Source organism: Danio aesculapii, chromosome 5 (genome assembly GCF_903798145.1).
Source record: "Danio aesculapii chromosome 5, fDanAes4.1, whole genome shotgun sequence".
Taxonomy (NCBI): Eukaryota; Metazoa; Chordata; class Actinopteri; order Cypriniformes; family Danionidae; genus Danio; species Danio aesculapii.
This window is the reverse complement of record NC_079439.1, coordinates 36,995,931-37,015,499: the sequence shown is the minus strand read 5'-3', so window position 1 is coordinate 37,015,499 and position 19,569 is coordinate 36,995,931. Positions and strand designations below refer to the sequence as shown.

Below are 19,569 nucleotides of genomic sequence, written 5' to 3'. Positions count from 1 at the left end.
GGTAAATGAGAACAAACATTGTAAAGGTTCTAGTGCAACTCGCACATATTTAGTGAAAGTTCTGCGTGCTGAATTTAAATCTCACTCCCTTGACATGAAAACAAAGAAATCTCATCTGATGTAATATGCCTCATTCACACTAGCAGACGGTCTGGGTGGACACCTGCTGCAAACGCAGGTCTGCGTAGGTATATACAGCACGAATACAACAAGCCACCCAGTGAGCTGAGAGAGGATCACATGAGCTCTACTGGTGCTCTTATTGGCTGTTGCTAAAGAAAGTCGGTCTTCATTTGCATAACGTTAAAGCATTCTCAACTTTGTCGCGTCGATAGACACACCTGCCCGGTTGCCAAAGGTCGATGACGTTCGTGTTGACAGAGGTTCGTGTAGAGAATTCGCTCACTCTCCGTTGAAATGAACGGTCGCTTGTTGCTTTGCCGCTGCGAGTCGCTCGTAGTGTGTATAAGGCTATAGGCATCGCTCAGGTCTATTATCATGAACCAAACTTTAATATAATCTGCAATCCTTAACATGTGAGAAGTTATTTTAGGGTTTTACACATTTTGAAATGGTTAATCCTGGGTCATCCTAAATCCTGGATAAATGGAATTCTGGGATATCTTATCACATTTCTCACTGCTCATACTATACTGGCAATCTTAGGACTCATTCATACAGAAGCCACCTTTGAATCTAAAAAAAAGTGAGACGCAGTACTCTGGAATATTTTTAAATACAACAGTGAGCAAGAGGGTATCAGGGCACAGCTACTGTGCTCCTGTAAACAGAAACTTTTAACATTTGCCCAGCTTTTGATTTCTTCTTGGTCCACTGACACTAATAAACAGCACTGCATGAAGAAGTTGAAGATCTTTTAACTTGACTTATGGAAAAGCCATAACCCTTTCAAACTACAGGTGTGAAACGTGTCTTTATCTGAGGTTTAAAGCAGTATGAAAAGGGACCTGTTGAGGTCCCTTAAGTCTAGAACAGGTTAGGTCCCCTCATCCTATTTTTAGAATTAGGAAGCACCTGGAGATGAACCTGTGTAACTGGTCTGGATCATGTGCAACTCAGCCTGTTTTTGTATTAATAACTATATTATTGCTTCAAGTGTGATCAAATGCTTTGGGTTACGTATCAATATATGGTAAACCACTGTATTTGATGGTGATCAACAGTAAAACTGTATCCTGTTGATAGGGTGTTAAACAGCTGTTATTGCTCTCAAACACTTTGAGTGTTAAGAAAGGAAACAGCACAGCGCTGACTGTGTACCTTCAAGTATGAAGCTGAAGAGCCCCAGAGCAGTATAACTGCATTTGGTTGAAAAAATTAATTCACAAGACTGCTCTGGGCTGGCGTGGTGGTGCCAACACCTTCTGCATTCTGTTTCGCTTAAAAAAGTGCTACTTGGTTTATAATAATGATAACAGTGATATTGAAAATACAATGCAGGACACATGAGAGAAGTTTGCTGCCCTAAATGCTTCAAATACATCTCAGAGACAAAATGACTTCCATATACGTCTTCTTGAATATGTGCACCAAATTTCTGTACAGAAACTAAAGGATGTTGGCACAAAATATTCTTACCAGTTTCTGCCAAAGCAGTCTGGGCCAGTCAAACCTGTTTCCTTAGCTGTGTCAGAAGTCCTAGAGATCTGCTCCAACTGCCAAAAGGTTGTAGTATTTCTGCTCATCTTGAATTGTCCAATGAAAGAAGTAAAGCATTGAGTGCCAACAACAACTGTGCAAGCATAACTGAGATGCATCCAACATTGGCCACAGCAATGTATTTTACCCACAAGTGTATCAGGCTCTACAGCAAGTGATGGAATTACAGTTTCTACTTTCTACAATGAATTCAAGCAAGCTGGCCCTGAGTCTTCCATACTAGACAGCATAAGAGGTGCCCTGTCAGTCTGAATGATTTGAAACAAAAAGCCAATTCTTTAAAGAAGTCACCACTTTGTTGGACAACTAATGGATAAGTCTGACCAGAGGGGCACAACAAAAATAGTTAGGAACCTGATTAGTTGTATTTGGTTGAGCAACGATATCACCGGTAAATTATCTCTCAAACCAAATGTACTGAACGGCTAGCCATGCCAATGCATGAAATCAGTGTGCATGCTTAATCAGCAATACATAATAAAACCTGAAATATAAACAAAGCTTGTAAAATTAAGCGACAGGTGGCACTTAACACTGCATACCCTACAATCGGTAGGCAGTGTATCACAATAAAACAAAAAAAGATTGGCGTTGGCCAAGTGAGCATTCAAAGATATTTACAAATCAAGCTTCCTCCTCACCTTAAGGATTTTCTGTCTATGAACTTTCTATTCATCAGAATCCTGAAAAGAATTGAATGGTTTCCACAATTTGCTGAATGCAAATTATGTGAACATGCTTGTGTGTGAATGAAGAATAAAGGCTGGTGAAAATTAAGCTGTGCAATAACATAAAAAAAAAGAAATATAATAAAATAGAAATGTTTGATATTTCCCCATGTTACTTTATATTGCATATTTTGATCTGAGTCCCATGCTGTAAAGCTTTGCTTTTCACAAAAAAAGTCATATAGCTACTTTCCAGCACCTTCTCCATATTTACTCCCCCCACCCCTTTCAGGCTTTTTAAAGACTCATTTTTACACATTAAGTGAAGTTAATTTATAAACTAATTTCGAGAGGAGCAAATGCTTATGATTGATCATGTATGGCTGGTCCCGTATTAGCTAACGCATGATTCACCAATCAGACTATTCCTAAATCACTATAAATAACCAGAGTTTCCTACTTCAGTTATCTTCACCATGAAGAATCCCCCTTCCACCCCTACTCCTCCTCCTTTCCCTTTATAGGGCAACACGGTGGCCCAGTGATTAGCACAGTTGCCTTACAGCAAGAACGTCACGGGTTCAAGTCCTTAATAGGCTAGTTGTTGTTTCTGTGGGGAGTTTACACATTCTATGCTCGCATGGGTTTCCCCCGGGTTGTCCGGTTTCCTCTCACCATCCACAGATATGCGTCATAAGTGAATTGACCAATCTAAATTGGCACTATAGTCGAGCTGTTAACCAGCAGTATATCTCTATATAGCAAGTACTAATTTGTCAGTAGCCCTAAATAAGAGGGAAGTTCTCGAGACCCTGACTCTCTCCTGGGACAGCATGCCAAACTCACTTTATAATCAATCATCAGCTAAGTATGAACTCCTGAAGAACAAGTGAAAGATTCAAAACATTTTCAAAAGAGAAGAGCTTGCAAATTGCCATAAAAAAATTCAAACATACAATCTAATTGATGCTGGATTTGAAAACACAATTCATTGGTGGGGTCAGGGAGGACAAAATTGTTTTCTCATTTTATTTAAAGGTCTTATTTATCCATTTATGTCTCTTTCAGAAGATGCATAATACATAAGACTAAATAAGCACAATTTACCCAAACATCCTGTTCAAAAGTTTGCCGACTAAAGTTTCAAAGAAGAATATTATATTAAAGTTGTCATATGTACTGAAGCAGTACCAGAGAAATATTCTTTATATTACAGCTTAATTAGACTATTAATTCTGTGTTTGAGTCAGATGGAGACAGATTTAGAGTTAATTTCAGCCATTCAAGGAACGAGACAGAAAGGCTAAGAGAGAAGCAGCGATCACAATCAAGCTGATTGGAACTCATTACTCAGTGACCTACAGTATACAGCTTCAAACAAACTAAAAAAGTTATAAAACACACTTCCAAAAAGTCCTAATGAAATGAAATGTCCTTTTCTCTGGAACAATGTACAGCTCCTGTTCTTCAAACACAAAATCTCTTCACTATGAAAAAGGTACACTCTAAATTAACCAATAAAAGCAGCATGAAATATACTGATTACTTCTGATCCATTAAACATTGCTGACTGCTAATCACATAAAGATTTATCAAATTAGTGGAGGACACAAAAGAGAGAACGAGAGGAAGACCTTAAAGAGATCTTAATGCAGACCAGAGAGATAAAATTATTCATCAATAATTCATCAGTGATTGTCCTAGAGGAAGAGAGAGATCAAGGAGAAATGCAGAGTGACAGCACTACTTCCCTACAGATGATTTGAACAGCCCCTTCACATGCATTCTCGTTCTCTCTCAAAGCAACCCTTCCAATGTTCTCAGCTGCTATAGAACTGCTTTTAAGAACCCGTTGCATTTAAAAAGCTTCGTAAACACAAAGTCCAAAATAAATATTCGCCAACACTCTCAGTAAAAATGGGCTTTGTTGAATAAATAAAACTCCTGAGCTACTCGTCAGCTGGCTGGAAACTTTATTAGGAACTACAATTGTACTACACAGATTAAGCGGTATTGTAAAATTATAGCCAGCCAAAAACTAATGGAACATTAAATCCCCAAAAATTCAAAAGGTCTCAGAATGATCCTTTTGTGACCTGTGCATCACTCAATAGAACAATTACCTTGCGTGTTTGTCTAGAATTATTATATGAAGTCGAAGTCAGAATTATTAGACCCCCTGAATTATTAGCCCCCTTGTTTATTTTTTTTCCCCAATTACGGTTTAACAGAGAGTAGATTTTTTCAACACATTTATAAACATAATAGTTTTCATAACTCATTTCTAACAACTGATTTATTTTATCTTTGCCATGATGACAGTAAATAATATTTGACTAGATATTTTTCAAGACACTTCTATACAACCTAAAGTGACATTTAAGGCTCAATTAGGTTCGTTAGGTTAACTAGGCAGGATAGGGTAATTAGGCAAGTTATTGTATAACAATGGTTTGTTCTGTAGACTATTGGAAAAAAAGTATAGCTTAAAGGGGTTATTAATGTTGACCTTAAAATGTTTTTTTTTTAATTAAAAGCCGAAATAAAACAAATAAGACTTTCTCCAGAAGAAAAAATACTATCAGACATACTGTGAGAATTTCCTTGCTCTGTTAAACATAATTTGGGAAATATTTAAAAAAGAAAAGAAAAATCAAAGGGGGGCTAATAATTCTGACTTCAACTGTAAATTTTTTTGACTCCATGACTGCATGTGGCAGGATAAGAAAGATTTTTTTTCACATAAAGGCTCCAAAATAGAAATATAACACAAACGATTCATCTGAACTGCCTGTCAAAAATGTGTTAAAAAATATGTAAAAACACATTTTGTGTGTTATCAGCACAGACATGCAATGTGAATTTAATTAAATGAAGATTTTACTCAAAACATACAAAAAAGCCAAATCCAGAGATGATAATAAAGGGGTCTCTTATTTTTTTACTGAGTTGTATCCGATCCAAAAAAGGCAGTGCCTTTTGAATAAGTCTTAATTTTCATTTAGGTCATTTTTGTTACCTGTGCATTTCAATGCAAGCATGATAAGAAGAAATTGTTTCCAGCACTAAAAGGGACAACCTTGAGTAGAAAAGGAAGTAGAGAGATCGAGCCAGCCAACTTCTCATTACTATGCCGGGGCTGTAAAGGAATAGTTCACACAACTATGTCATTATTGAAATATAAGTCATTTTACTCAACTGAGGTCATATCAGGTCATTTTGCGGACAAATTGTTCCTTTGAGTCAGTCCTTTTCCATGATTGATCTGAGTGACTGTGAGTTTCTCAAATGAAACTGAATGATTCGTTCACAAATTGGACTGATTCGCTTCAAAACTGGAGGATTCACAGCAGTTTTCTGCCCACTGGAGGGGAAGAGCTGTGACTTAAATTTTGACCTGTTCCTCACACAAAGGATACAAAATATACTGTAATAGGCCCGCAAAAGCCTTGGACAATAGTGAAACTTAGTCGAACAAACCACTTTTGTAGTGTGCTTTCAATGATGTGTTGTAACCAGCATCTTAAAAATGTTAAATATTAGATTTGCCGCACTGAAAAAATAATGAACGCTAAAAAGAACAATTGAATGATTCATAAATAAAGACAGAATGTATTTTTTTAAATGAACTATTCCTTTAACTGCAATAGAGCATACAGTATTTGACACTTAATCACAAGAACTTACCTCCCAGGGTCATTCCAACCTCAAAACACTTCTTCAGGCGGCAGGATGGGCAGTTCTTCCTCCTCAGTTTGTCTATGGTGCAGTCATTCCTGCTAGCGCACAGATACTTCTGCTTCCCTATAGGAGAAGAAACAGGCAGTCTTCAGAAGTTTTAACTTAGTTTGAGTCAGTCTGCAGCCAAAGTAAAGCTCCAGAAAGGACAGAGCTGGAAGCATCACATTTATACTGAGATAAAACATAGATCAGAATAAAAATAGAGCGCGCACACACACACACACACACACACACACACACACATACACACAATACTCCAATTAGAGGGAGCTGTTAATGTGACAAGCCAGTCTGATAGGTCACAGCCCTCACTCTGGGCACCCGAGGACAGCCAAATGAAAAGTGCAGAGTGAGATTTGAAAAGAGGTTCTGCTGTGTGTGTGAGTGTGTGCATGTGTGTGTGTGTGTGTGTGTCTTAATCAGGAAAACAGAGCCACTGCTGAAATAACCTACACAACCGCAGTCAGCTCTGACATAAAATAACAGTGAGATGTAACAGACATTCATGGCTAGATCTGCGTACTATACGATCACAGAAGGCTCTGAAAATAAAGCAGCACAGGGCTGGGCTATATGACAAAAAAAAATCACTATAGAAATCATCTCATATCCTGATAATAATATACACTAGTCAAAAGTTTGGGGTCAGTATTTTTTATACATTATTGATTTTATTTAATAATTTCAATAAAATTATTCTGTTCATCAAGGCGGGCTGCACGGTGGCACAGTGGGTAGCACAATTGCCTCACAGCAAGAAGGTCGCTGGTTCGAGTCTCGGCTGGGTCAGTTGGCGTTTCTGTGTGGAGTTTTGTCTGTTCTCCCCGTGTTTGCGTGGGTTTCCTCCGGGTGCTCCGGTTTCCTTCACCAGTCCAAAGACATGTGGTTTGGGTGAATTGGGCAAGCTAAAATTATCCGTAGTGTATGAGTGTAAATAAGTGTGTATGGATGTTTCCCAGTGATGGGTTGCAGCTGGAAGGGCATCCGCTGCGAAAAACATATGCTGGATAAGTTGGCGGTTAATTCTGCTGTGGCAACCCCAGGTTAATAAAGGGACTAAGCCGAAAAGAAAGTTAATGAATGAATGTTCATCAAGGCGTAATTTAATAAATATAAAAAAATTGTTAAATTGTAAATAATTATTTATTAAATATGTATTTATTACTTATTGTATGTAGTTTCAAATGAAATTATTACTCCAGTCATTATTGTTTTTATTACAATTACTAATAATAATAATAAAAAAATAAATAAATAATAATATTAATAATAATAATAATAATGGGGTGTGGTTTCCCCCACAAGTTCAAAGACATGTGGTACAAGTGAATTGGGTAAGCTAAATTGGCCGTAGTGTATGTGTGTGAATGAGCATGTATGGGTGTTTCTCAGTGATGGGTTGCAGCTGGAAAGGCATCCGCTGCGTAAAACATGTGCTATATAAGTTGGCGGTTCATTCCGCTGTGGTGACCCCAGATTAATAATAATAATTAATATTAGAGTGATTTCTGAAGCATCGTGTGACTCTGAAGAGTGGAGTAACGAAGCTGAAAAATCATCTTTAAAATCACTGGAATAAATGATTAAATTAAATGAGAAACTACTTTTGAACAGTTCTTTTATAGTGCAATAACATTTCACAACTTTATAATTTGTATTGTATTTTTGATTAAATAAATGCAGCTCTGGTGAGCAGGAGAAGCTTCTTTTAAAACATTTAAAAATCCTACTGACCCCAAACTTTTGACCGGTAGTGTATATTATGATATAATACCATTTCTGTAAATTCAGTCATTTAATAGTTTATATACATTTATATTGACCACATATAAAAGACTTTAAGTGAATATTCACAAATCTACTCATTCATATGTGAACATATTTTTCACTTTATTTAGTACTTCTGGGAAAATGTACATCAAAATTTTTGAAATCTAAAAAAAATTATGAACTATATAAAACCTTTAAAAAAGCAAATGATTACAGATCCAACAAATAATAAATAAAACATATGCCTAAATAAACAGCTAAATGTAATCATTGTACATTTAAAATTGCAACTTTCTTATGTTGCTGTTTATGTTTCTGTATGAATCACCATAATGGCGTGTAATATTGCCCTCATATATATTATGAACATGTATTACTGTAAACAATGTCTTTTGTGACACCACAAGAGCAAAATATGAAAGAATAAGCTTTAAATTTTGTCATATTGCACAGCCCTAAGGCAGCCGTAAATCATAATCATAATAATAAATCAAGCACGAAATCAATGCAATTCACTTCACTGCATAATTTTTTTTTTTGTATTTTGTTTTTGTATAGGATAAAAAAAGGATGGATCTAAAATACTGCGAAAGACACCATGGTAATCAGATTGTACACTGTAGCAAACAACTGCACGAACTGTAATCAGATCTTGCAAGTAGATCTTGTCTTTTTACAAAGCAGATGAGTGTGATTTGTAAATGCTTTTCATTTGTACCCAGGAAACCTGTTTGGAAACAGCGTTATGTAATCGATGATGTGGAGTTGTGCGAGAATTACACATCAATATAGAAAGTCATATTCATAAATGACAGAAAGGAGGCAAGAATAAGACTTCTCTCATCTCTCTCTCTCTCTCTCTCTCTCTCTCTTTCTCTCTCTCTCTCTCTGTCTGTCTCTATAAACAATTGCAGAATCAGTATACTAGTGTGGTATTTCTGTATTTGATTAAACTGAAGTTCGTTGTTGGCTGTGGGGCAAGACCTTTTAACACCTCTTAACTTTGATAAATTGTTTTGTTCCCCAATCTCTGTGGGTGTGCAAAGCAAAAAGGGTGTCTGTTTAAAAAAAGTGTGTGTTATACTGTTTCAATGCAACTTAGATTAATTTGCATGTTTATAACGCATAAACATTATTATACTTGGTTTATTCATTCATCCTTAAAGTATCACTGTGCATTTATTATGTGCATATATCATACATACAGTTGAAGTCAGAATTATTAGCCCCCCTTTGAATTTTTTTTCTTTTTTAAATATTTCCCAAATGATGTTTAACAAAGCAAGGAAATTTTCACAGTATGTCTGATAATATTCTTTCTTCTGGAGAAAGTCTTATTTGTTTTATTTCGGCAAGAATAAAAGCAGTTTTTAATTTTTTTAAACCATTTTAAGGTCAAATTTATTAGCCCCTTTAAGCTATATTTTTTCAATAGTCTACAGAACAAACCATCGCCTAATTACGCTAACCTGTCTAGTTAACTTAATTAACATAGTTAAGCTGTATAGATGTGTCTTGAAAAATATCTAGTCAAATATTATTTACTGTCATCATGGTGGTCAAACATAGAAAAGTGTGTATGGATGTTCCCCAATGTTGGGTTGTAGCTGGAAGGGCATCCGATGCTTAAAACATATGCTGATAAGTTGGCGGTTCATTCCGGGGGGGCTAATAATTCTAACTTCAACTGTATGTGCATTTATTTTTACACATAGTTTAGATTTACTTCCTCAAGACTCTCATGTTATTCCAAATTGACATGACATATGGTACACTGTCTTTCAAAACATTAAGATTGGTAAAAGAATTGTCTTAAATTAATCAAAGCTACTGTTAGCTGTGTATTTTTATAATTTAAAAAAACTGGTTTCTATATTTTGATATTTATTCATTTTAATAATTGTTCATTCATTCATTCATTCATTTAGGCTTAGTCCCTTTATTAATCTGGGGTCGCCACAGCGGAATGAACCGCCAACTTATCCAGAACATTTTTACGCAGCGGATGCCCTTCCAGCCGCAACCCATCTCTGGGAAATTTAATAATTGTTATATATTAATATTTAAAGTTGCAGTCCAGCTTGTAATTATGGCTGTTCTTCAATATATCAGGAAGAACGCAGCATCTCGTTTCTTACAGGATGCGTTTTCTGTTCTCGCGGTCTCCCAAGTTTGTTCTTCCGAGGTAACTTGGCAAGACCGGTCTCCGCACGACTCCGTTCTCAGCATTCTTAGAATTGAGAAACAGCCTAAGTTTTCAAACTTAAGTCTTATTAATAGGCAGGAAATATGAGCTTGCCACCATTTGTCTTTGTGTCATTAACTCATCTGTAATTTGAGAACAAATTATGACACTAATAGTTGATGTGATATGAGCTAAGCGATCGTTAGACTTCATCACACTGGTAGTGTGATGTACATATCTATTAAAGATACATCTGTCCAAAGCGACAAATTCTTATTTGGGTCATGCAGTACTACTAAGATGTCGAATCTGTGGTTGTGATGTGGAGTATTCACACTGGTGCGGTGACTGACAGCCAGACAAACTCCACCAAACATTAAATTCATCCACTTTGAGGAGCCGAGCCAACGCACAAGCCACGTAAAGATGATGTACTCCGCTTTTAACTGCTGTTGCAGGTGTCAAGCGGAAATGGAGACAAAGAGGCAAAACTTATGGATTGCAGCTTTTGATAAATATTTTATTTTATAAAATATTTATTCCTGTAATGGCCGAACTGAATTCTCAGCATCATTCCTCCAGTCTTTAGTTTCACATGATCTGTCACTTTGTGCTCAAGAAACATTCATTCATTCATTCATTTTCCTTTGGCTTAGTGCCTGCTCAGGAAACATTTATTGTATTATACTAAAAATATATATGGAGTAAAAATTCAGGTAATGCCAACACACACTAAAACCACCACAGTTACACAATGTTTATGTTGTTAACTGACAATTTGAGAACAAATTATGACACTAATAGTTGATGTGATATGATAGTTTCACATGATCCTCAAGAAACATTCATTCATTTTCCTTTGCCTTAACTACTGCATTTATTTGATTATCAACATTACAGTTGTGTTACTTCATATTTTTATGGAATCTCTGTTACATTATTTAGGATTCTGTTATTACAGAGAGTAAAAAAAGTTAGGTTAAGGTTTTGTAAAGTATTCTGTCCATTTAATGAATCCTTGTTAAAATATAATTATTATTATTGTTCAGCCTTATTTTATTATTCATTTATTCATTCATTTTCCTTCAGCTTAGCCTCTATTTCAGAGGTCACCACAGAGGAATGAACTGCCAGCTATTCCAGCATGTTTTACGCAGCAGATGCCCTTCCAGCTTCAATCCCGGTATTGGGAAACACCCATACACATTCTCATTTTACACACACTCAAACACTACAGCAAATTTAGTTTCTCCAATTCACCGATACCACATGTCTTTTGACTGTGGGAAAAAATGGGGCACCTGGAGGAAACCCACGTGAACACGGGGAGAACATGCAAACTTCACATAGAAATCCCAACTGACTCAGCCGGGACTCAAACCAGCAACCTTCTTGCTGTGAGGCTAACCACTCAGTCACTGTGTCACCCTTTATTTTTCATCATTCATTCATTCATTCATTTTGTTTTTGGCTTAGTCCCTATATTAATCAGGTGTCGCCACAGCGGAATGAACCGCCAACTTATCCAGCACATGTTTTACACAGCAGATGCACTTACAGTTGCAAAACAACACAGAGAAACATCCATACATACTCATTCACACACATACACTACGGACAATTTAGCTTACCCAATTCAACTATCCCTCATGTGTTTGGACTTGTGGGGGAAACCGGAGCAGCCCGAGGAAAAGCACGCAAACACTGGGAGAACATGCAAACTCCACACAGAAACACCAACTGGCCCAGCTGAGGCTCAAACCAGTGACCTTCTTGCTGTGAGGTGACAGTGCTAACCACTGAGCCACCGTGTTACCCTTTATTTTATTATATATATATTTATTTATTTTTATTATTATTAAACACACACATAATTCATTCATTATGTAATAAATAAATACTTTTGAATTGTGCACTTCAGAACACAAAAGGAAGCAGAATGTCTAAGTTACTTTATACCTTGAAAGTGAATAGAGCTCATAACTGTCCCTGTCCTGGCCTTTATCATTCTTAAACATTCTACTTACAATCTCTTTTTGTGTTCAAGAAAGAAAGTTATACTGATTTGGACCTGAAGAAAGTAATACGGCAAAAGTCTTGCACAAATCTATAGTAATCTTACTTTAAGCTAGATGTTTGGGTCACTGATCACGTTTTTTTAAAGGTACGCCTTCACACAACCTACAACCAGGGCTGTACTTTCTAGGGTTTCAGGTATTAGATATCAACAGCAAATCCTTCTTTTGGATTAAACAGTGGAAAAGGAATGTATCCCAAATTTTTGTCAAGATGCCAGCGGTGGAGAGCAATTAAGGATTTTTACTTAACTGTTGTACTGAACTGAAGTAAATAGTTTTATTTAAGGACACTTTCCCTTCTTCACTATATTCCAAACAGAAAATACATTACACATCCACCCATCCCCCACCTTTTTGTACTTTTGTACTTTAAATCAAGTAAAACTGATAGTAAGGACTTTTATTCTTCTTTAATACTTTTTATTTTTTATACTTTTACTGGAGTAATATTTTATTAGGGTATCTGTAGTTTAACTCAATCCACTGCAAGATGCAAAGTGTTGCCTTCTTTCTCTCTTCGACTGAATGCCTCTGTGTGTGAAGTGCCAACTATTCTCATTTAAATCGAAATCATTAAAAACAATAAAAGCTGCACTGGACACATGGTCAAACGTATATTAATTCACAAAAAGGCTATGGCAGCTTTTAATGCAGCTTTAATGACAGTTTATAGCTGTTATTAAAAATTCTAATTAAAGCGCATGCACTCCTCACATTTGGTGAATATATTTAGCAGCTAATACAATCCAAAAGGCCGACTTTAGTTATAATAGGTGTGTTTATATTACCCTCAGCAGCTCTCTTAAAGAACACTTTGCAGCTTCCGCAGGTGAGGGCTCCGTAGTGACATCCAGATGCTTCATCAGAGCAGATTAGGCAGGTCCTTTGCGGAGGAAGGAAAAACTCCATTGGGAAAATGTCACTCCTCCCTCCGTCAAACCTAGAAAATAAAAACAACAGCATAAACTAATGGCATGACAAAACACAGACATAAAAGTTCTGTTCTCTGTTATATCAGCAGAAGAAAACAAATAGACTGCAAATGTGGAACTCGCTCTTACATCGAAATGCCAATTGTGAGCAAAATATGAAGTCCATTAGCAGTAATTTGAACGGAACACGCATAGCAGCTCTCAAGCACGGAAAATATACGAGTAATGGGTGCGCACTGGTACGTACAGACGACTGAACAGAATAAAAATAGTGTGGCCTGCAGCTAAAATTCTCAGAAGTTTTGCATCAATTGTCCGGTGTGTGGCTGCTAAATTGGAAATGTCATTTACGGGTTCAGCACTCAGAGATAACAGGTGACATTCCCTGTGGAAATGCTCAATTGAAAGCTTGTGTGCGTCAGTGGTCAAATGACGGTGGTAAGTAGAGGTGACATTATCCTAATGCAAGTGCCAGGTCTCTAATGAAGGATAATAACTGCTTTATTCCTTAAGGAATGATGGAAGGATTCCGAGTTAAAGAGAGTCATTCAGAATCATTATTCTGTTCTGATGATGGGAGCAAATTCTGTCACCACACACATAGCGGGGAAGGAAAAAGTGAGCAAAATGACAGAGATTAGGAGAAGGGCATATTTCTCATATTTTCTCGGCTGACAGAACAAGTGGTCAAACTTTGTACATTATAATACCTTTGTATAAAGGACAGAGTAAAATATATATGTATAAAAAGGCTTGTGACTGAGAGCTGAGGCGAAGCATTATGTCCGTTCATACTTATAAACCTGAAATCTCATTGTCACCTTTGTTTTTCTCTCTACTTTCACCTCTTTTTCCATTCACATCTGAGTGTTGAAAGTTCAGGCCATTTTTAAACAAACAATCAGTGTGCCTGACAATAAAAGACAATAAAAGTAAGATTTGTGGAAAGGTGGACTATTGAAAATACGTCCATCTTAACAGCTTGGCTACATATATACACACTGCAGGTCAACTCGGGTGTTCAATTTACCTTCTAGTGCTTAATCCTGTTCTGTACAACTGCATTCAACAACCAAATTAACTCCTGAGAAATGCAGATAGCAACCAATCCATTCAACGCAATGCGTATAAGGAACTAAACCATTGTCTATTAAGGCTATTTAAACTGCAGAGTGTAATAAGTCCTTTGTCACTCTAATATTAACTTGATAAATCAAGAGATAATAAATACGCAAAATGTCAGTGCATAGCTGTTTACCGCTGTGTCCCGTACTTAAATGCAGTTTTGAAACTTTACATTGTGAACATGGCTTTGACAACATTCACTTTGTTTTACTTCACAACTTATTTTGTATCTATAATGTATAATACAGAAATGATTAACTATGTACCTTAAAGGATAGTTCTTCAAAAAATGTTACCATCATTTACTCACTCTTTACTTTCAAACCAAACACAAAAGAAGATATTTCGAAGAATGTTGGAAACCAGCAAACAGTAACATCAGCCTTTTCAACTAACATCAACATTTTTTCAACCAAGGAAACCAGATTTTAGCATTTTTCAGTATATCTTATATTGCGTTAATTTACAATCAATTAACACTCATTATAATTAGGGTTTTGTATCGTTTGGGGTTATTTCGATACAGGTGCTAAATCGATACTTTTAAAATGGCACCGGTGGCCCGAACCAATACTTTTGAGCCACAAAATTATGGTGGATGACTAAAAAAACTTTTTATTTGACAAAAATATATATTTTAATTGAACAATATAATTAAAGTTTAAGGTATACATCAATTCTGATTTTGTATATTTGAAGTGAATTGCATTAATATGTTTCTTTTGATCATTTCATGAATTTAAGATTTTCATTATGCAATTAACATTACCTTAGCTTACTAACCTGTGAAAAGGCTGTCATCAAAATCAGGGAACACCTTTTTTCTAGGGTTGGGTTCACCGCTTGCGCCACATTGCCTACAGTACATGCGTGCATTCCCTAAGCAACAAAAACAAACACCTAATCGCTATCGGTGTCCATAACCCTCAAAATTGTTTGGAATTAAATGTTTAGAGATGGTGTGACACAACAAATACTTATGTGAGGCTTTCATGCACCCCTTGATGCTTCTTACATCCTTGTCACAGCGCCAGTGGAACAAAATTAGGCAAAATAAAATGCATATGCATATGTCCCGAGTATACTGGTTACATAGGTACTGGTGCCATAATGGGCTTCAGGTTTCGGTACCCAACCCTAATTATAATTAAAAGTAAAAAAATATATAATTTAATTATACTATTAAGTATTTAATATTCACAGACTTTATAAGTGATTGTGTGAACCAGAGGTCAGCAAACATTTTTACAGAAACAGAAAATTCAATAATGTACAATATATGTCAAATGTAAATGTATTTATCTCTAAATTGATGTTCTTTATCGTTAAAAAAAAGGTCTATTAAAGTAGAATGAATAACAATCTTTCACTGTGACCCTACTAAACACCCCTGCATGGATGTGTGAATGTACTGATGTCACACATTCGTACCATTGTGATCCATGTGTGGAATGTTAAGACGTCTGTGTGCTTCCATGAAAATATTACTTAACATTGAGAGTATTTTTGTTCTGATAGCTAAGAACAACACATGCAGAATAAAATGCAAACCGTCATGCTCTTAATAGTCCAGCATGACTGAAGAAAATGAATTAAACTTCTACAAAAATGTGGCGCCTCATTGATTTGAGTCATTCGCACAGTGATCATGTGAATGGTTTGCCAGAGCTATGCGCATCTGTTCACTAGCACAGATTTATTTTCACACATTAATACTATTTATAGCTCCTAACAGAATAAAACATGTGACTATGAGGAATGATTACCTCAAAATCCATGCATTTATTCAGGGTTAACTTATTTATTAGCTTATACGTGTAGTTTATTAAGTTATACGTAAACAAATCACTGCCTTTATTTCAACTTCACAATATAATCCATTTAAAAATGATCTAGCCATGTTAAATGTATGTCAGAGTATATTACATAACACTCCATTTTCAAGTTGGTGGCATTGCACATTTAATATTAGTAATATTACATCTAAGAAATACACATATGACAGTAGCTTGAACAGAGCAGTAGGAGGGCGAGTTGGGATAAGGACTGCACTATATTGGAAAGAAACTGACATTGCAATAGTTTGGTTTTCTGTTATAAATATTGCGATATTAATGTAATTAATGTTAATGTATAATATTAATGTAGAAGATTATTTAAAGAACTATTTGGAAAGAATTCATAATTTTACATTGATTGTAACAGTTTTGTAGGGAGTGTGTTTGTTATGAAATATAATGAACAATTGACTAGCATAAATGAATACAATAGAACAAAGATACAAATGAAATGGACAGTGCTTTATGGTTTTCTAAGGTTTTCTTTTAACCGGTTAGGGTTCAACTTTGCCTGTTTCCTGGTTAATTATAATCCCAACTCCGAATTGCAGATCTTGCAATGTGACATTGCATATTCACACATTGTGAAATCAGTTCTGAAACAATATATTGTGCAACCCTAGTTAGCCATGGCACAATAACCGTTTTCAAGGTATACCACTGTTTGGAAAAGTCAAGGTTTTAAAACCAAAAAAAAATGTCTGCTATACCGTTCCTAAGGTATGTGTGAGATTTTTTATTTACGCTTTTTGTTTTCAATTTTTAGGACAACAGTATCTCCAGCAGAAAAGATCTCTAAAGAAGCTATTTTAAATTGAATAAATCTGTGTTTTTGAAAATAATGAAGACAGGAGAAGTCAATGATTCACTTGGATTATTTAGTCTGACATGTTTACTGCTCCAAAATATTTGAAATGTTTCTCAAAATAAAATATTTTGTGTACATTTTGTGTTCAAAGGGGGAAAAGTTGTAGTTTTTTACCCAGACATTTAAAAAGAATATATTTTAGAGCAATAATCCCAATACCGTGAAACTGTGATATTTTTTTTTTTTAAGATTTATATTTGGCCTTTTTGCCTTTATTAAGTGGATAGGACAGTTTTACAGTCAGGACGCGAAGTGAGAGAGAGAGGGGGCAGGGACGGGAAATGTCCACAAGCCGGGATTCGAACTCAGGACGCACTGAAGTGCTACTGCACCATATGTCAGTGCGCTAACCACTAGGTTATTGCACTGACGAAACTGTGATATTTTTATCCAAGGTTATCATACCGTCAGAATCTTATACTGGCCCATGTCTACCTCTAGTTGAGATTTAGATGTAAACATATTTTAATGAACAAAAACAGCACCATCTGCAAACTCTAACAGTCTTTTATACACTTGAAGATCATCATCCATAAGTTTAACAATCTCACAACCATAAACAAGTAGCCTAACTGGTAGCCTATGTATTTGAGCACAAATAAAATAAAAAAATATGAATGCACAAATAATGACTTATATTATTAAAAATGATGTAGTAATTCTTTTACATTATCAGTGTAATATATTTAATACATTAATAACATAATTTGATCTGATTATAAATATCCCACATTTCAGCCAGTCGTGTTCCTGTATGTGTTACTACAGTAAAATTATGAGAATAGTTTGTGATTTGTGTATTAAAGAGTCTATTTAACTCCATCGTTGTTGCACAATATTTCAGCTGTTTTCCTTGTCAGTGTTCCGGAGAATGACAGCCCTGTTTCATTTGGCATTAAACTAGTTTAATTTGTGGTTCGCATTCACTCTAGCTCTCGAAGTGCTGTCTTTTCTTTTGAAGCGAGCTGATGAATGGTCCATGCGGCACGCAGCACGCAGTTTAAGCAGGTAGCGCTCTTTCATTCTGCTTTTAGAGTGTTCGCCAATGTATCAGTCTGGAGCCATGAGTTAATAAGGTAATTATAAAAATTGCCGTTATGAATGTTACACACAAAAAAATCCACATAAAAATCAATTCCAGGGGTCAGAAATTGTCCGCTTAATGGAAAAAGTTCATTTCTGACCATGATTACTGACCATGATAACTTAAAACAACACACACACACAAACCCACAGAATAAATGAACACATCTGTAAAAATCCCAGTTTTTGGTGGGATTCCGTGCAGATTCCAGACCCTGCTGCATATGGATCGAATCTGTCTAATTCTGAATGAGAGTTCTGGCATTCCTTGGAGGCATTTTGGTTGTTTTACTCACACTAATAACCTGCCAGTTGTGGCACTGTCCAAACAAGACATATCAATCACAGGGTCTTGGTGTCTGTCACTATCAGCGTTATGGCCGCTATTGCTTTGACCCCATGTAATGCTGTGTTTAAGAAGGTCACTCCAGCTAAAAATACAGTCACATTGAAGTTCCAAGCCAGAGCAGTCACACCACACACCCTCTCACTCAGGACTCAAGCGGTGTTGGTTTGCTCTCACTTTCTATTTCCACTGACACGTTCTTTAGTCTTCCTCATTACTGTAGATTAGACATAACTTGATAGCTTAACAAAACTCAAATTACATTTTTTCCAGTACTAAATAGGGGTCGTGTGTTTAATCTCATCCTTTGCTTTGTAAATTTATTGCCTTCTTCATGCTTATATGAAATTTGCATTTATTTCCCATGCTGCATTGACTAGAGTGAGGCTAATATTTTTAATTCCAGTGCAGTATGCTACAGAAACGGTATGTTAATGCAAATGTTTACAATAGTGTTAAACGTTAAATCTATTGCATATTTTCCTATATACTCACATTAAAAGAAGAGCTGACCTATACATCAACTCAATCTTGTTCCAATACATAAACTATTTGTGTCTATTCAATGAAAACAAACAAGGACCAGATACTAATCTAATTGGTCAGATAATGGACCAATTTACAACTTAAAACACTCTTAAATGTGTTTTACATCTGATTGCCTCAAGGACTTATGATATCCTCTAGGGGTGTAATGGATCATGGTGGATCCGTGATCCGTTCAGATCCCAAACCACAGCTGGAACGCAAGTGACCCGCGGATTAATAACTTTTTTGAACCTTTAAGTTAATCCAACATTTATAACAATTGCAGAGAGATCTCCTCCAGTGTCATTCAAATCACGTGTATTAAAGCATTTTGGCTTCCCTGTAAAATATAATGATGATAGAAAAAGTTGTGGTGGGACCTAAATGCTTTCTTAGGTTTATAATTAAAGATGTTTTCTGTCACTATTTGTTTAGCCTGCATTAATGCATTCGGTGTAAAGCTGCACCATTAAAAGCATCATTTAATTAAACATTAAAAGATCGTGATCTCAACCCAAACCCAAAGCGCTGCATTTAAATCTGCGTTTGATTGAGAGAGATTCAGTTTACACTTTTTCAGTTAGTTACAAACAATTTAATAACACAGTCATACTGGGAGAACAGTTTATAGCTCAGATATAAACACTGATGTTTATGGTAAAGATTAAAATCACTGTGTAATGGAACTTGACACTGGGGAGTGTTGTAGCAATTACATTGTGTAACC

General features: G+C 35.9%; 1 protein-coding gene across 2 annotated transcripts in view; it reads right to left on the bottom strand.

Annotated features, from left to right (window-relative positions):
• Window positions 1-19,569, bottom strand: part of ar (androgen receptor) — a 126,900-nt gene that overhangs the window by 69,633 nt on the left and 37,698 nt on the right. The window contains exons 2-3 of one of the 2 annotated variants that reach the window (XM_056458089.1): window positions 12,911-13,062; window positions 6,036-6,152 (exon numbers count right to left, since the gene is read on the bottom strand). In XM_056458089.1, coding sequence (XP_056314064.1) covers window positions 6,036-6,152; window positions 12,911-13,062 — 269 coding nt within the window. Of the gene's footprint in view, window positions 1-6,035; window positions 6,153-12,910; window positions 13,086-19,569 lie in introns of those variants that run through there. The other variant, XM_056458090.1, reaches the window with a different exon arrangement.